Genomic DNA, 19022 nt, shown 5'->3' on the forward strand with positions numbered 1-19022 from the left:
TTCAAAAATAGATATAGTACTCTGTACTTCTTAAAAGATGGAATGTCAGTATTTTGAAGAAATAGTGGATCAGTATTTCAGTATGTTTCTTTTAACTTCTACAAAGAATAGTCATATCTATGCTTTACAGTTCAATCAAAAATTGTTACTTTGATTTTGAGAAATCCTCCATATATTAAAAGGTGCTGGCTTCTTTCTTCTTGCATTTCAGATGCTAGTATAGATAGTCTGTTGTTATTACATGATTCCAACTAGCCACTTTATTTGCTTATTTATTTATAATATTTATGTTCCATCATAATCAAATCACATTAGCTTTTATCTGGGACATCTATTCAGAGGGAAATAATCTGTGACAAAGTAAGAGTCTCTTCCATTTTGGGAAAAAAAAAACCTTAAAGGCAAATATTTAATCATGTAGAATACCTAGTGATTTTTACTGCATTAACTAACATTCATGTGAAACCTGGAAAACTATTTTGGTCCAGGAAACACTGGCGATTATATGCTTCACACTGCCTAATCTAGAATTTAACATTAAAGATTCTCAGAGAGTGCTGAGAATTAAAAATTCTTGATACCGCTACCAGCACCAAAAATAGTAATACCAAGCATAATTAAACTCAAAAGGCTAATTTTAGTTCTAAGTCTTAAGACATGGGCAAGATTAATTTTGATGTCAGAATAATTAATATAAAATTGCTGTGAGCCTAATTCAGAAATTTCTATTATTCTGTAAGAACTAACATGACATTAACATAGTATTTGATTGCAGTACACTTGCATCGTAACGAAATATAGAAATCACAGAGAAAAAAAATCTGCAAGCAATATGGATAGGAAAAGAAGTGAAGCTATATTACAAGTAAATGTATTACCCCTTTAATGTGTTACAAAAAAATTAAGGAGTGGAACAGTAGCATGTTTATTTCTTAAAAGAGAATGCAGCTGATAGGCAACATAACAAGATTGCGTGCCTCAGTTGCCAATCTAGAATTAAAATAGTTATATTGGGGGAAAACTAGACTGTTTAAAACATGTTCATAGTTTGCTTCCATTTTAATATATCAGATTCTTTTTTATCAGGTGGAAATGTGTGGAAAGCCCATTATGTGAGCCCTATTTTCCAACCTGAAAGATCTGGAGCCTGTTATGCCGTTAAGTACTGTCCATGTTCTGGAGAAGGAGTCACCCATCATGATCCTCCTCTACTTTTTCATCTCTCAAGAGATCCTTCAGAAGCCAAGCCTCTGTCAGCAGACAGTGAATCACAATTTTACACAATTCTTGAGAGAATAAACAAAGCTGTAGAAGAGCATCGCAAAACTCTTACTCCTGTCCCACCACAGCTGTCTTTCTACAACATTGTCTGGAAACCATGGCTCCAGCCATGCTGTGGGTCATTTCCATTTTGTTATTGTGACAAAGAAAAGGACAATACGTAATACAGTCGTCATTTTTGAAGTTGTTTGTCTTTCATGTTTTATCAAGTCTAGAAAAAAAAAAAGCCTTCTCATAATGTAGCATTCACAAGATGAAATAAAGAGAACAGTTTAAAATGTGTTGTGTTGCAAAGAAAGATCCCATCTCAGCTTAGATGTGCGTTTCCTTGCAAGTGTTTGTGTTTCCAGGATTAATAACATAAATAAGAAAAGTAGATTGCCAGTAGTCCAATGAATATGAAGAACCATTTTTAAAGGGGAAAATGGACAGAGAGCTCTTGATAGAACTTAGCAAGTTCGCTTTACTTCAAGGGCATAGGTAGGATTTAGCCACCCACTAAAGTTACTATTTTAGTACCATTTCTGCCAATCTTTTTCTCTGCCTAGACAGCCATGATGTTTAGTTGGTTATAATCATCCACCACTTCCTGATCTTCCAGTTAGATCCTGACCTTCCTGTCAGGATGCCAGCCTCTGCTTACTCAACTCTACTGCCTGCCAAAGCCTGCTTCTCCTTATTACAGTCTTTTAACTTCCTGCTAACAGTACTATTTCCGCTTTTGCCAGCCTGCCTGATCCTTGTTTATATACTCAGATTAATTCGGGCTGGGGAAAAATAAGGCACCAAATAAATAAATCCATGGATTAGCTCCTAATATCTCTTAAGGCAGGATAGAACAAATGTATGATAAACACTGTTTTATTTTATTTAGATAAAAAGCCTATCCTTTTTAGCTCAAATCATACATAGTGTGTTCATCTTTCCAAAATCTTTTTTAAGCATGAAGAATACAATAAGCTGAATTTTGAAACATATTTTTCTTGTTTTTATTTAAATTTCATTGAAATTCCTCATATAAAATAAACATAATAGAAACACATGTAGAAACAAATCTGCAAATTCCAAACTTAATATCCAACTTAAAAAAATATAGTGTACTTTCTCTTTCATCACAGATCATTAACCATTATTTATTAATTTTATACCATGGTAAACACTGTTTAAATTTTCCATTATCTCCCCTTATTTAATCTACAAAACCCTGTATCATCCCATTATTTTCTCTATCTTAATTCATAAACAGACTCTACTCTTTGAGAAAAGCCTCTGTAAAGTTCTTTCTCGTTAGTCATCTTTGTTTTTCCATATCTGCCAAGACCATAACCTTAAATAGCTAATCTTCAACATTTGCAGTTTATTTTTCCATTTATGTGCATATAGTAATCTTGCCATAGGGTTTTGTACAACAATAAGACAGTGCTTTTTACTCAGTTCTTCTTCCAAAAACTCTTAAAAGTACAGTTCTGGTTTCATCTGAAAGAGGACTGCTGTAGTTGTCACTAATGTCTTGTGTATAACCAATCAATATTTGGAGGGGGGCACTTCACAAGTCTGCCACATAGGGTAATAACACTTTTCCACAATTGTAACATTTACATGAAATTTTTTAAAATATATTTCAGTTTCATAGGTATAATTTTATTAAATATTTTGTCTCAATTTAATGCACAAAATAAATTTAATATTTTAGTCCATATTTTTTCTAAATATCCATGCCATTTCTACATTTAGCATTCATTTAATACATTCTTTAACTTGTTCAGCTTCTGTATCCTATTTTAATCACAGTATCTATATTCCTGTTATTATATGTTTGTCACCTTTGTATAATTCTATTTCATTCTTACTCCTATATCTCTTTGTTTCACATCTTTTTCAGTTTGGGTCTTTATTTGTGCATAGGCAAACCAAGTCAAATATTCTGTACTTAACTGCACTCTAGTATTACATATAAGTTTGCGCCCTATACAGATAATCCTCAACTTATGACCACAATTGAGCCCCACATTTCTGTTGCTAAGTGAGACAGTTGTCAGATGAGTTTTGCCCCATTTTAGACCTTTCTTGACACAGTTGTTAAGTGTATCACTGCAGTTGTTAAGTTAGTAACATGGTTGTTAAGTGAATCTGCCTTCTTCATTAACTTTGCTGGTCAGAAGGTCATAAAAGGTGATTGCATGCCCCCAGGACACTGCAACAGTTATAAAAATGAAACATTTGCCCAGCATCTGAATTTTGATCACATGACTATGGGGATGGGTACAACAGTTGTAAGTCAGTGGTGGTATTCAAAAACTTTTACTACTGGTTCTGTGGCCATGGCTTGGTGGGCATAGCTATGTGACTGGGTGGTTTTTTTGCAGCCCCCACCCATTTTGGGGAGCTTCTTAGTTACAGAGGAGCCTCGGGGGGTGTTTTTGTTCCCCCAAGGCTCCTCTGGGGCTCAGGAAGAAAAGGAACAGAGCATGGGAGGGGCATGCAGCACTCCTCCAAGCTCCGTTTTGGGAGCTTCCTAGCCTCAGAGAAGGTTCTGGGGGGGCATTTTTGCTCCCCTAAGGCTCATCTGGGACTCTGGAAGGCAAAAAAGGGAGGAGGGCTGAGCTCCTCTCTCCATTTTTTGCCTTTCTGGGCCTCAGCAAGGGGAATCCCGGCACAACTGATCTTACCTACAGCTGATTATCAGGAGGGGGGGAGAAAAATACCTTAGGCAAATGTCAGGCAGGCGGGCGGGATGAGCGAGCATTGGGTGGGAGGGTGACTGGGTGGGGGGGCATGGCCAGCCAGAACTTACTACCGGTTCGATGACCCACACCAAATTCTTGCTACCAGTTCGCCCGATCCGTTGCGAACTGGCTGAATACCACCACTGTTCTAAGTGTAAAAAACTATCAACTCACTTTTTTCAGTACTGTTGTAACTTTGAATGATCACTGAATGGTTGTAAGTCAAGGTGCTGTCATGCCCCTGTCAGAATCTGATTTAGAGGGGGACGCCGAACAGCTGACAGGGAGTGGGAGTGTGGCTCCGTTGCCTGTGGAAGAAACTGGGAAAGGGCGAAGTCTGGTTGGGCAGAACGGGAGAGGAAGAGCAAGGAAGAGGGAATTCAGAGGAAGATCCAGGCCCACCCCCTCTTCATCCTATGGCATGCAGGGAGCAACGGAAAAGGGAGCAATGTGAGTTGTATGGCTTATGGGGGAGGAAAGGGCCCTGATTCCCTTCATTGGTTGCAGCTGGAAACACAGTGTTTGAAAAGGGAAGCTGTGCGCATTGAGCTGTTGGGAGAAAATCGTGAATTTATCTGGTATCATCGTGGCTTATCTGTGTTCCTGGCATCTTCCCAACTGTGTGAGTTTTGCCATGCTTTCAAGTCTGAAAGTCCTTCTCCTGCCCTGTCAAGTTAATTACTGCAGCTTGGTTTGTTTGGATTTTTTAGTTACAGTCTTATGTACCTTGTTTTGGATTGAATTTTCTCCAGTTAAAGGCTATTCCTAGGAGAGTTTTTCTCCAGCCAAAAGTAACCTGGACATTGGGGGCAAAGTTGGAGATAATAAAGGGACTCTTCTTGCTTATTTGACTGTGTTGCCTTTGTGTCACATCCCAGGTCATCACAGGAGCATGTATACATGAGCAAATCCTCATAATTTAACCATTGGGGAAGGGGATACTGTCCCTCCCCTATGAAAAGCTTCTTGAGTTAAAGAGCATAATGACATCTCTGAGACAACTTCTTTTTATATTTATTCTAAGTTTTAATAGGGCATCAGAAAATATTTTTGTAACTGTAGGATAGTTGGGAGCTTAGGTTTTAATCTGAATGGAAGTATAAAATATGAGGAATCATTTTTTCCCATTTTGGAAAACATTAACAGAATTGTGTTAGTGTTAACAATTGTGACACTTCTTTCCATTTATGATCCTTCAGAATGTCTATTGCAGTAATCATGCTCCTCCTCCCTGATTCAGCAACTCTTGGCCTCCTGCAGACAGCCTTTTCTACCCAAAATGAGTAATCTCAAAAAAGAAAGTGAGGGTAAATGGTTTGAAAAGACAGGTGTTTCCCAGATTCCTTTCTTCCTTCAGGAAATCTGTGACATCTTTGCCCAGGTATTTTTCCCTCCAAACCCAAAGCACTCATGCCAAAAAACAACTGTACAAAAATACTGTTCTTTTCTTCCAGATAAAAGAAACAGGGAAGTATATCTAGTGCCAGTTCTGCCCTCCTAGTTACAGAGAGGTTGCAAAGAAATTACTCCAGAGTTACAAAAACAATTTGACTAGTTAATAAAAGAGGATGTGATCAATGACCCAATAATCAACTTCTAGAAATAGAACAAACAGATTTATCCCATTTACCCATTATTGCCCAAACCCTATTTTCTCTGAATTTAGCCTTTCTTCAAAAATACATTCACTTGAAAAAGCAGTGTGAATTCTTTCTTGTATATAAAACAAATAAAAAACTTGATATGCATGTGTTACAGAATTATTTCAGGTAATATTTAATCAAGTTTTTCAAATGGTGCCAGTTCTGTGTTAGCTTGTCATTAAAATGCAAAGTTTGGAGTTAATGGCAGGTAAACCTTTCTTTGATAAATGTTTAAGGAATTTTTCATAGGCAAACTACTTACTTGAACAAAAGTCTCATAAAGTTATTTTTAAAAAAGCTTATTTGTTATATACATAGGATTGTATTCATATCGGACTCCATCCAGATCTGAGTCCTAGTGGACAATCATTTAAATATGAGCCCAAAGTGTGCGGCAGCAACCCAAAGAGCCAATGCAATCCTAGGCTGCATTAATAGAGGGACAGAATCAATATTACGTGAAGTATTAGTACCACTTTACAAAGCCACAGTAAGATCACACTTGGAACACTGTGTGCAGTTTTGGTCACTACAATATAAAAAAGACATTGAGACATGGGAAAGAGTGCAGAGAATAGCAACAAGGATGATTAGGGGGCTGGAGGCTAAAACCTTGAAGAATGGTTGCAGGAATTGGGTATGTCTAGTCTAGTGAAAAGAAGGATTACAGGAGACATGATAGCAGCATTCCAATATTTGAGGGCTACCACAAAGATGAGGGGGTCAACTTATTTTCCAAAGCACCCAGAAGGCAAGACAAGAAACAATGGAAAGAAACTAATCAAGGAGAGGAGCAATTTATAACTGAGGAGAAATTTCCAGACAGTGAGAATAATTAACCAGTGGAATGCCTTGTGTACAGAAGTTGTGGGTGCCCAATCACTGAAGTCTTTTAAGAAGAGAGTTGAACAGCCACTTTTCTGAAATGGTGTAGGGTCTCCCTGCTGGAGCAGAGGGTTTGACTAGAAGATCCCCAAAGTCCATTCTAACTCTATTATACTATGTTCTATGTTCCCAAAAAGAATTGGAAGATAACATTGAAACAAATACATTTTCTTCTGTGTTTCTTGTTCTTGTTAAATTAAAGCCTAAAACAGAAATCAGGAAAAATTAAGGGAAGCTATATAGTAAATGTTTGTTCCAATGAAAAATTCAGAATGAACAAACAAGTATTAAATAAGACTAACCAGAGGATTTGTGTGTGTGCGTGTGTGCACGTGTGTTTACATTCCAGTTAGTATTGACTCCTGGTAGTTGCCTGGTCAAGTTCCTGTAGTTTTCTTTGCAGGATTCTAGAAGTGATTTGCCATACCCTCCTTCCTAGGGCTGAGAAAGAGGGACAGGCCCAAGGTCACTTGCTGGCTTTATACATAAAGCGGCACTATAACTCATGATCTTACCATTTTTAGCCTTATGTTTTAACCACTAGACCAAACTCAGTCAGCAAGTTACTGTAACAAACTCTAGTTAAGAATAAACCAGAAATGTTTCGCTGACTCAGTTAACTGTACACATCAACCAGTGACCCTGCTTTCCCTGCCACCAATTTCGATCAGAAAAACCAAAGGTGAATATTTGGCTTTTAAACTTCTTACCAATGAATGAAGTATGCTGTCTCCAGAGATTTGTGTCAGTTTTACTAGTAGTATTGTCATTAAATCACAGCCCATGAAGTAATCCAAGGGCGGGGAAAGTGATATTAAAACAGGACAGAAGGAAGTTCTGAAATCTCTTCCAACTTTGCCTCTGGTTGCACCAAATGAAGCTGCTTAACAGGTTCAGTGGAGGAAATGCCAGGTAAGAGAACTGTAAGCAAGTTTGCTTCTGATACTCATTTTGAAGATGAACTTCCTTTTTACCACAGGATTTTTTGGTATCCTGCTAGATTCTTTAGTTGTTGTTTCTAGCTGTTTTTGTAATTATGTCTGTGAGTATTATTTTTTTCATATAATGGTGACTATGAGTGTCCTTTAAATAATGATACATAAGAACAACAGATTGTGTTGACAATTAACTTTCTAAGGCAAAATTTTATATTCACTCACCCAGCCATAAATCCAGCCCAAAAGGCTTCACATAAACAGGGATAGGATTATGCTGGAATTTACTCATCTGAGAAAAAGTGGGTAGTTTTTCAGCAATCTGAGAAGAGAGCTGAGGATGGGACCTAAGACTGAAAAGCTGGATCCTTCTTACATTCTTACATTCTTTTTATACAGAAAGTTTAGCATTTTGTTAGAATGATTAGTTTGTGATTCAATAGACAATGATATCTCAGTGCAAAGATCTTTGCCTGCCACAGACCAAATTCTGGTGCAATTTATTTCTTTGCATAGCAACATTGTTATACAAATGACTAAGGAAATTCTGTGGTCCTAAAACTGCTGCCAATTATCTAAAAATAAGGTCTGATGCCAATTTTCTTTGGGTTAGCCAGGGAGGAACACAGCAATTCTGTAAGAAAAATGAATTTGTTATAATGATTTTTTTTATTGTACTAGATATGACATATAAGACATTTTGTTTGGGAAATATTTTAAGTTTGTAATAAAAAGAAGGAAGGAAGATGGGGTAATCATATGGTCTCACCATTCTCTCCCAAAAATCTGAGTATTTGCTGCTGCTACTTTTTTCTCCAATTATTTTTCTTTTTCATTCTTATGTCATTCTTTTCCCCCTTTCTTTCTCATTTTTCCTTTTTTCAATTCTTCTAAGGTCCATGTTTAAAGTTTTATTAATACATTTAATGCTATTATTTTAATGCTATTTTTATTCAATTTAGACATTTTATTTTAAAGAGCTAGCTTTAAGTTGGCTTCTTAAATAAGAGCAATCCCTTTTTGTAACGTTCATATTACTTTTCTAATATAATTCTAAAATAATTAGAATCAAATGTACAAATATATATATTGGAATGTCAGGAATCTGAGACTTATACTTAAGAAATTAAAACAGAAAAAGAAGAAAAGAAATTCAGCTTCTTTCCAAATAAAACATTTATTTATACTTACAAGAAACTGGATGGATCAGATTTATATCCGTAGAAACTCCATTAATAAGAAATCAATTGGATATTGATTATTGATCTGTTTTTATTTAATAGTTTTGATAATATTTTATAAAGAGGAAGTAAACCAGATATTTTGCATAAATGTTTCCCAAATCCTATTCACTACAGATGGTCCATAAAATTTGGGTAATGTATTTAATATAGTTTTGTAGCCAACAACAAATTGAAACAAAGCTTCTACGAAAAACTGACTACAGAGTTGTAATATCTGGTATTCATATATTTAATTTGATTAATCTATGGAGAGAACCAAATATAATTGAATTTATTATAAAAAGATCTTCACTGGCACATATTCTTATCAGAATTTTTAAAAATGTATCTATACTGAAATACAATTGACTGAATATTGATCAATAGTCTCTTATTAGAATATCTGCTATGAATATCTTGCTATGATGTTAATATTATTTATTTATATTTGTATGTCCTCTAATTCTCAACAAATAAAAAAAACATTAAAACCAAAGAAAAATAAAAAGTAATAAAAATAAAGAATAGAAGATGGCAAGGGTGACATTAAAAAAGGAATGAAAAAAATCTGCACAATTCAAGGGGGTGAGGCACCCTGCCAAGGTCTGTCAGTGAGCCAGACCCTTTGAAACACCAGCAGGAAGAAGGCCATCCAAATCTCATAGGAAACATTCCAGGTACTGATATAGAGAGGTTCATTTCTGGGGACCTGATAGATGGCATTGTTTTATCAAAAGAACCCAGAGTGCACCAATCCTGGCAGTCCAAATTGACCAGGTAGATACTATGGGAGACAGGCAGCCCCTTAAATAACTAGGCCTTATGCCACATAGGACTTCATAGGTAGTGGCCAGCACCTTGAATCACATTCTGAAGCAATGATGATACGTGGATATATAACTTTCATTTTAGGTTTTGAAGATTAGTATGACTTTGTTGTTACAGAAATGGCTTGAAATATTCAAGAAATGTAAAGCAAAAGATGGAGCTGTAACTTTTTTTGTACTCTGCTACACTGCAAAAAGTCAGAAGTCACTACTTTTTTTTCCACTTTCTTTTTCTCTGCACCTCTCTTCTTTTCTCTTTAATTTGTCTATTTTTTCATAGAAAATTTATTTGTATTTTATCTTATAACAATCTTTAATAAAATATTAAATAAAAAATAGAAGCAGGTATGATAAACCAGAATGGAATTGAAGATCACAGTGGAATCTAAGATGGCATTCATAACTGTCATGGAGTGAATATGCATGTCCCAGGATAATGTTGCAGGATGTAATCTGGGCCTGTCACTGGGACCAGAGGTTTTGTCTTCTAAGCTTTCAGACTTGGGCAGGAATCCATCTTCAGGGAACTTCTCTCTAGCTGTTCTCTGTGTGGTATTTATAATGCCTGTTGTAAGTGGCTTTTTAGAAGTTGATTGGGGTGTGTTGATGGCTGGCTTTTAAGACATTAGCTGTCATCTGCTTGTGCTGCCCTGCCCTTGCCTTCTAAGTACTTGATAGGCTGGTGGTAAATCGGCACTCCTGTTGACTGATGAGGGGCCTCTTTCCCAGGCTTCAGTCACTTCCCAGGCTGAGATTCCATCTTCTCTGACATATAGTTCACAATGGAGGAACAAACAGCTAGGCAATTACCATTTTTAGATGTACTTGTCAACAGACAAGAGGATGGAAGCCTAGAAACCACAGTTTATCCCAAAGCCATCAAAACTCCATGCATTCTGAATTTCAACACAAGCCATCCATTGACACACAAAAAGAGTTGCATCAGAAGACTGTACAGCAGTGTGAGAACCCACTGTAATACCCAGCAAGCCAAACAACTGGAGAGTAGGAACAATTCAAGCAGAATGGGTACCCACTATTATTTGTCACAAGATGCTGCGTAAGACGGTGGAGAGAGGAAGGAAGAAACAAGGTACAAAACCAACTGTTTAGGAATATAAGTCACCTAACAGGTATTTGGGTTAGAAATATATAAACCAGGATAAACATTTTAGTACTATATCTTTAAGGGAATGCAAGAGCATGCAATTGGGTGTGGTTTTTCAAACGGCCATAAGATGGAGCCAGAAACCTGGGTTGTTTAGTCTTAATCTCAGAAGAGAGTGTGTCTCCGTCTCTGTTTCCTTCTGTTGGAAAATATTGCTGTTGCTCCATTTCTTCTAATTGACTGATATTACTGAATTTAATGTAAGTCTGATACTGAACTGTTTTTGACACTGGACTTTTGTTACTGGATTATCCCTGGATGAAAACTGACTGATTTTACCTGTGAATGACTTTTGGACTGCCTATTTTGGACTTTGCTTAACGTTTCTGGAAGTAAAAACCTACATTTACTGTACAGTGTATCTGTGTGCTGTGTGTGTATTATTCAAACACTTCTCTCAAATACGTCTCCCTGTATGTGCTCATTCTCCTAACGGGGAATTACCTCAACACCAACCACACAGCACACCTTGCCATACATCAAAAACATTTTGGAAGCTGTAGAACACAGCTTTTGAGATCTGCAACTAGGCATCACACACCACCCAGAATTACCACACGAGGACAAATTATGCATTGCAAAGATCGCTTGGAGGTGGCAGATACTTCCAATGTGATCTACCGAATCCACTGCAATTGTCCCTGTGACTGTGTAAGAACAGATGAGTAGGAAGCAAGCTATCAGATTGCAAGAACACAAGCAAGCAGTCAGATGAGGAGACTCAAACTCATTAGTAACCTCACACTACAATGAACAAGAACACACATTCAATTTTACAGCTACTAAGATTGTTGGACAAGCAGACACAAAAATAGCCAGGGAAGTATTAAAGCCTGGGAAACAGGCTCTCATTAGTCAGCAGGAGTACTGATTTACCGCCAGCCTATCAAGGACTTAGAAGGTCACGGTTGGGCAGCATAAGCAAATGACAGCTAATGACATAAAAACCAACTATCGACACACCCCAATCAACGTGTAAAAAGGCACTTACAACAGGCACTATAAATACCACACAAACGGCACACATTCTTCTTGAGAGAAGTTCCCTGAAGATGGTCCATTTTCTGATTTAAAAGGAGGCAACCAAAAGTTGGAGAAGAAGCTACAACATTTCAATAAAACTATGGCATCAGAAGGTTTTTTTATCCTGTATATCAGTGGTCCCCAACCTTTTTTGTACCAGGGACCAGTTTCAAGCACAAACACTTTTTCAAGGACCAGGGGGGGAAAGAATCCGAGTTTGGTGGTTTGCTTGCAGACGTTTCATTACCTGACTAGGTAACATCTGATGTTGTTACCTAGTCGGGTAATAAACGTCTGCCAGCAAACCACCAAGTTCAGGGAGCGCCTCGGCCCTGCCTCCCTCAGCCCCATCCCTCAGGTGTCTCCCTCCCTCCCTCAGGTGTCTGCCTCGTTCCTCTCTCAGTCGCTCTCTCGCTGCTCCACCAGCCCAGGAAGAAACTGCTTCAAAGAAGCCGGGGGTGGGTTTTCCTGTCGCCGCAGCTCCTCCGAAGCGCCCGTTTACCCCCACCCCGCCCGCCGCGCGCGTTCAACCCAGTGCTCCGTTCTGCCTGCCTGCCTGCCTGCCTTCGTTTGAGCAGCTTCGGCTAATAAAAGAGGCGAATAGTTATTATTCTCAGAGTTGAAGACAGAAGCCTGAAGATGATGAATGAGACTTCATCGAAGCGTTGCCTAGATACTTCCAATCTTACGCGGGAGAAAACCCGAATAACCAAAGATCCACATACAAATACCGCGAGAACCTCAGAAAACAAATATATATATATATATGTTTATATATATATATATATATATATATATATATATATATATATATATATATATATATATATATATATATATATATATATGTATATGTATATGTATATGTATATGTATATGTATATGTATATGTATATTTATATGTGTGTGTGTGTGTGTGTGTGTGTGTGTTTTGGTTATTTGGGTTTTCTCCTACGTAAGTTGGAAGTATCTGGGCACACGTTCGATGAATCTCATTCATCATCTTCAGGCTTGTGTCTTCGGCTCTGTGCTTCTCAGAGTAATGTGAGCTTGCAGCTGCTTCTTCCTTTTAACTGCTAGTGGGGGTGTGACTTGATTGGGTGGGGGCTTGGCTGTGTTCTGATTGGGTGGGGGTGTGTTCTCATTGGCTGGGGGCCTGGCTGTGCTCTGATTGGCTGGGGGGTTGGCTGTGCTCTGATTGGCTGGGGGTGTGTTCTGTTCAGGTGGGGGCTTGGTTGTGCTCAGGTTAGTCTTAGTTGCTGGGGGATTTGAGCTGGTGAGCTGTGATCCTGCTGTTTGGCTTCGTGTTCGTGGTCGTGTCGCATCTTCATGGTGGGCGTCAGTTCGCTTCATGTACGGGTCGGAGGGGTTTGAAGCAGGTAGTGATGCAGCTGCGGTGCAGCTTCTGGTCCGTGGTCGTGTCTCATCTTCTGTGTGGGTGTGAGTCTGCTTTCTACGTGGAAGTGTGGTGGTAGCATCTTGTGTGGCCCTCGTGGGTGTGGGTCTGGTATCATTCTTCATGTTAGGTACTCGTCTGTTCATGAGGGCGGGTTTCCAAATGGCTGGTAGGCAGGAGGTATCATCTCGTTTATTCATACTGTGTGGGCGCTATCTACACGCACTCTCACACCACCACCCAGCACAGATCAATTCCAAAGCTGAGACACTCATCTCCAGAACAAAATGCTTAGTCGACAAACAACACCTAAAAACCGAACTATACACTCTCACTAACGTACTAACAGCCAATGGATTCCAAAGAAAGAAGATTACCCACCTAATCCAAAAAGAAACCCCAACCAAAATCCAAAACAGAGAACAAGAGAACGGCAAAGCCCTCCTCCCATATATAAAAGGCACTACAGACAAAATCAGCAAGAGCAAAAACACAACATTAAAACAGCATTCTTCACAAACAGAAAAATATCCACCATCCTAAGAAACCCTAAAGACAAAATCGAGTTAGAAAACCAAGGAGTATATGAAATCCCTTGCACCGCCTGCCCCACCACATACATTGGACAAACTAACAGAAGAATAAGTGCACGCATTGAAGAACATAAGAACTCAATCAAAAAGAAGAACCGACCTCTTCCCTGGTCCAACACCTCAAAGCCACAAGACATGAGATTGACTTTAAAAATACCAAAACTATCGCCAAAACTGAACACTTCAGCAACAGAATAATCAGAAAAGCCATAGAGATAGAAAAACGCCCACACAGCATGAATAAACGAGATGACACCTCCCGCCTACCAGCCATTTGGAAACCCGCCCTCATGAACAGACGAGTACCTAACATGAAGAATGACACCAGACCCACACCCACGAGGGCCACACAAGATGCTACCACCACACTTCCACGTAGAAAGCAGACTCACACCCACACAGAAGATGAGACACGACCATGGACCAGAAGCCGCACCGCAGCTGCATCACTACCAGCTTCAAACCCCTCCAACCCATACATGAAGTGAACTGACGCCCACCATGAAGATGCGGCACGACCACGAATGCGAAGCCAAACAGCAGGATCACAGCTCACCAGCTCAAATCCCCCAGCAACTAAGACTAACCTGTGCACAACCAAGCCCCCACCTGAACAGAACACAACCCAGCCAATCAGAGCACAGCCAACCCCCAGCCAATCAGAGCACAGCAGGCCCCCAACCAATGAGAACACACACCCCACCCAATCAGAACACAGCCAAGCCCCCACCCAATCAAGTCACACTCCCACTAGCAGTTAAAATGAAGAAGCAGCTGCAAGCTCACATTATTCTGAGAAGCACAGAGCCGAAGACACAAGCCTGAAGATGATGAATGAGACTTCATCGAAACGTTGCCTAGATACTTCCAATTTTACGCGGGAGAAAACCCGAATAACCAAAGATCCACATACAAGTACCCACGAGAACCTCAGAATATATATATATATATATTCTTAAGTTTTCGTGGGTATCTATATGTATGGTATTCAGCTTTATTTGGGTATTTTCCCACATCATTATAGTTGTGCTTTTAAAGTTGTAGCAACGTTTCGGCAGAATCTCATCTGCCTGATGATGGCACATGAGATTCTGCCGAAACGTTGCTACAACTTTAAAAGCACAACTATAATGATGTGGGAAAATACCCAAACAAATACCAGATAGATGATAGATGATAGATAGATAGATAGATAGATAGATAGATAGATAGATAGATAGATAGATAGATAGATAGATAGATAGATAGAGATATAGATAGAGATAGAGATAGAGATAGAGATAGAGATAGAGATAGAGATAGAGATAGAGATATATATCAGATATAAAACATTTGCTAGACCAATACTTGAATACAGCTCATCAGTCTGGAAGCTGCATTACATATGTGATATTAATACAATTGAGACAGTCCAGAAATATTTTACAAGAAGAATCCTCCATTCCTCTACTTGTAGCAGAATACCTTATGCCACCAGACTTGAAATTTTAGACTTAGACAACCTAGAACTACACTGCCTTCGTTTCGATCTAAGTATTGTATATAAAATTATATATTGCAATGTCCTACCTATCAATGAATACTTCAGCTTCAACCAAAACAATACAAGAGCACAAAATAGATACAAACTAAAGATAAACCGCACCAAACTTGATTGCAGGAAATATGACTTCAGCACCAGAGTGGTCAATGTCTGGAATACTCTACCTGACTCTGTTATTTCTTCCCCAAACCCCAAAATCTTCAACATTAGACTGTCTACTATTGACCTCACCCCTTTCCTAAGAGGTCTGTAGGGGGCGTGCATAAGCACACCAAAAGGTGCCTACCATCCTTGTCCTATTGTTTCTTCTTTTACTTATTCGTATCCATTTCATATATTTATAGCCATGTTTATACTTATACCTGTTATCTAATAATTGTTTGACAAAATAAATAAATAAATAAATTTGCTAATAAATAAATAAGACTTCCATTAAAAATATAATCAAATAGCTTGGTAAACACTGGCAAAATATGAATACAAGTAGAATATTCCCTATTCTTAATTTATGGAAATTTGTGCATAAAACTGAGACATATTTTGCATTTTTGGAACTAGGAATAAAATAACCAGATTTAACAATTAAGAATACAGATTAGATCTAAAAAATTATGTTTAATTATGTAACAATTATTTTATATGCAGGTCACTTTTTGCATAAAAAAATGATAGATGTTGCTTCAATTACATTGAGAACAATAATTTGAGTTATTCATTGAATGTATCATATTAGAAAAAATACCTTAGTACTTTACTTCTATTATTCACATAATAAATAGACACGGTGTCCAAAATATATCTATAAAATTACATGATAAACTAAATGAAGTTTTGCCCTTCCTCAACTGACCTGAAAATGTCTGTCACTGCCACCTATTTGTAAAAAAATAAAAATAAAGTATAGATGAAGGTGTGACGCATAGGAAATATGAGCAAGTGTGGAGGCTGCTAGAACAGAAAAATTCAACAGGGAGGAAAAAGCAGAATTTAAAGTTTCTCAGTTTCTCCTGAACCCTGAGTTTCCAATATTTTAATTAAAATAGATGATACGTAAACAAATTGATGCCTGTCCAGAAATATCTCAAATTATGATGTAACATACTAGTGACAAACCAACATATAACATTTTCTTTCAATATAAAAATGAATTCCCTTCAGAAATCTACCCTTTTAAGAAAATGATACAAATTCAAAATAGATAGGCACTGATAAAGGTATAGCAAATTAGGTTTCAAAAATGAGAGATTTTAGATTTTAGCCTATATTCTGAACCTTGAATATTTTTCATTATCTGTTCTCTGTCTCCCCCATACCACCCCCACACTGAAAAACAGTATTTTCCTATTTATTTGACATGATGAAAGATCAAAATCGAAATGTACAACTGTATTCTTCCATACAAAGCTGATTATTTAGTTTTTGACATTAACTCTTTGCTGTCTACTTCTCTTAAACATGTAAAAAATGTTTAACTCCAATTCTTGGAGTTTGTGAAGCTATAGTTTAATTTTTTTAAAAAAAGTATAGTGATTTAATCAATAAAGTTATTGTCTGAATAACTTACACTTTTCAATTTAAATATCAAACATACTTTTGTAAACAAATCAAAGAATTTTTTTTGCTAAGAGTAACAAAGCGATATGTTTCTGTAAGATGAAAATGTGTAACTTTTTACATTTTTCTGTTTTCCACCGAAAACTGAAGTTCTTATGCTTCAAAGTTTCCAGATTTATTTTAAAAATCTCTAATTGCGTTATGCCTAGGACATTTGCCCATGCGGTAGAGCTATATTAGTATTATCCTTCTCATCTTTCCTATTGTCTTCTTTTATTGATATCTTATGGTTATTACTTTGTTGTTTGTACGTACACTGAGAGCTTCTGCACCAGAGGCACATTCCTTGTGTGTCCAATCACTTGGCCAATGAAGAATAAAAATACAGAATACCATTCAGGATTTTTGAAAAAACAAAACTCTTTGGGATAGACTCAGAAGTATCTTACTGCAACAATCAGATACCATCTAACAAACAATTGACTGTTTCTTACAATATGAACAATATTTTTATAGCCAATACATTCTTGAAGTGAAAAAAGTCGAATTCTATTGTTCTTTAGAAAGAAATAGTTCAAAGCATGATTTAAAATGGAAAAACTTAGGAAAGCTGACATGTTTAATCATGCTAAATTTTTATTTTTAATTGATTTTCTGTCTTTCTCTGTTTCTTCCTCCCTCCCCCAACCCGGACAAAAGGTGGAAGTCTCTGGAAGATTCATTATGTGGCTCCAAACTTTCAACCAAAGGGGGCTGACGGACGTTATAGACATATCATGTGCCCATGTTCAGGAGACAATGTGACCCATTATAAGCCTCCTTTGTTTTTTGACCTCTTAAGAGATCCTTCAGAATCAACTCCACTTTCCCCAACTTCTGAACTATGTTTTGACATCATTATAAGCCAAGCTGAAGAAGCAGTGAGAAAACACCAATTGACTGTCACTCATGTCCCGAATCAACTGGATCTTCCAAGTAATCAATGGGAAAAAGATCCGCAACCATGTTGTGGAATTTTCCCTTTCTGTCGCTGTGATAAAGAAACCAATTAATTCCTGATAGAACTGTCAAAGAAGCAATGTTGTCTGTCTAGTAAAACATTTTGGATATCTTGAAATCATGTTACCGATGGTTACTGAATGGCTTAAAAATTACCTTGGAGAAGATAATAAAAAACAATATTTTTTTTAAAAAAAAAACAGATTGTATACTAAAGGGGAATGAATAATATTTAAATTTTTAATGGAAGAAGGATCAGTGCTGGTCACTTTTAGCAGCAGAATTTAATTTGCTCACAGTGTTTCTGAAATATACTAAGATATAAAAAAAATTACATCTTCAAAAAGTTAGGAAGCCTTGGAAAACAGAATTCTAGAGGTGGGGCCATCACCCAAAAACAAGATTATTACTGTCACCTTAAGAACATCTGCACTGGAAATGAGACCAGCAGCTAAAGCCCTAGACCAGGGGTGTCAAATTCACATCCACATTGCGTGTTCATAAACTTGACCTTTGAAGTAATGTCTTGGTATTTCTCACTGCCACAAACTATATCCTAGGAAACACCACAACTGGATTTCCCCCCAGCCACTCAAATCCTGGAGTGATAAGTTCCTATACTATGTGTTGCTCTGTGGCAATTGCTAGATAGAAGTAAAATATATATATAATTGTTAAAGTACTCCCCTTGGACCCAGAGTGTCAAAGCATATGAATGGAATATTAAACTTTTCCCCTTGGAAATAAACTACTTTCAAGGAATAAGGATATATTTATATTTTACAAGAAAATTTACAATTTACAATTTACAAAATTTACAATTGACGAGGTAGGCAGTACATAAATAAATAGATAAATAAATATAAAATAATAACAATAAATAAAATAAATTGTATAAAAATATATTTAGTGTTAAATGTTAAAATGCAGGTTTTCAGTGCTGGAAAAGACTGTGTTGTACCAGAGTCCCCAGAGTAAGGTTGTGGCAAGGCATAAATATGATCTGCAAATGTCAATATAAGAATTCCAACAGACCACAGGATGGCGCAATTTGCTACCAAAAAGGAAAATGTTTTTTAAGAGATCAGAGTCAAATAACTGCTTACAGAACAGAAGAAATAGCAAGAGCATTCAGTAAGCGAAGAATAGGATAGAATAGAATAGAATAGAATAGAATAGAATAGAATAGAATAGAATAGAATAGAATAGTTTATTGGTCAAGTTTG

The 19022-nt window shown here is 37.3% G+C and overlaps 1 protein-coding gene across 3 annotated transcripts in view; it reads left to right on the forward strand.

Moving 5' to 3' along the window:
* Positions 1-17996, forward strand: part of LOC113411587 (arylsulfatase D-like) — a 37984-nt gene extending 19988 nt beyond the window's left edge. For 2 of the 3 annotated variants that reach the window (XM_026666723.2, XM_087967066.1), the window contains exon 11: positions 1087-1559. In XM_026666723.2, the coding sequence (XP_026522508.2) occupies positions 1087-1445 (359 nt within the window). In that variant the 3' untranslated portion in view covers positions 1446-1559. Of the gene's footprint in view, positions 1-1086; positions 1560-17496 lie in introns of those variants that run through there. The other variant, XM_087967067.1, reaches the window with a different exon arrangement.
* The last annotated feature ends 1026 nt before the right edge of the window (positions 17997-19022 follow it).

This window comes from Notechis scutatus, chromosome 5 (assembly GCF_049901735.1).
Source record: "Notechis scutatus isolate UNSWTSFEM ecotype Mainland chromosome 5, rNotScu1.2, whole genome shotgun sequence".
In the NCBI taxonomy this organism is placed as follows: domain Eukaryota; kingdom Metazoa; phylum Chordata; class Lepidosauria; order Squamata; family Elapidae; genus Notechis; species Notechis scutatus.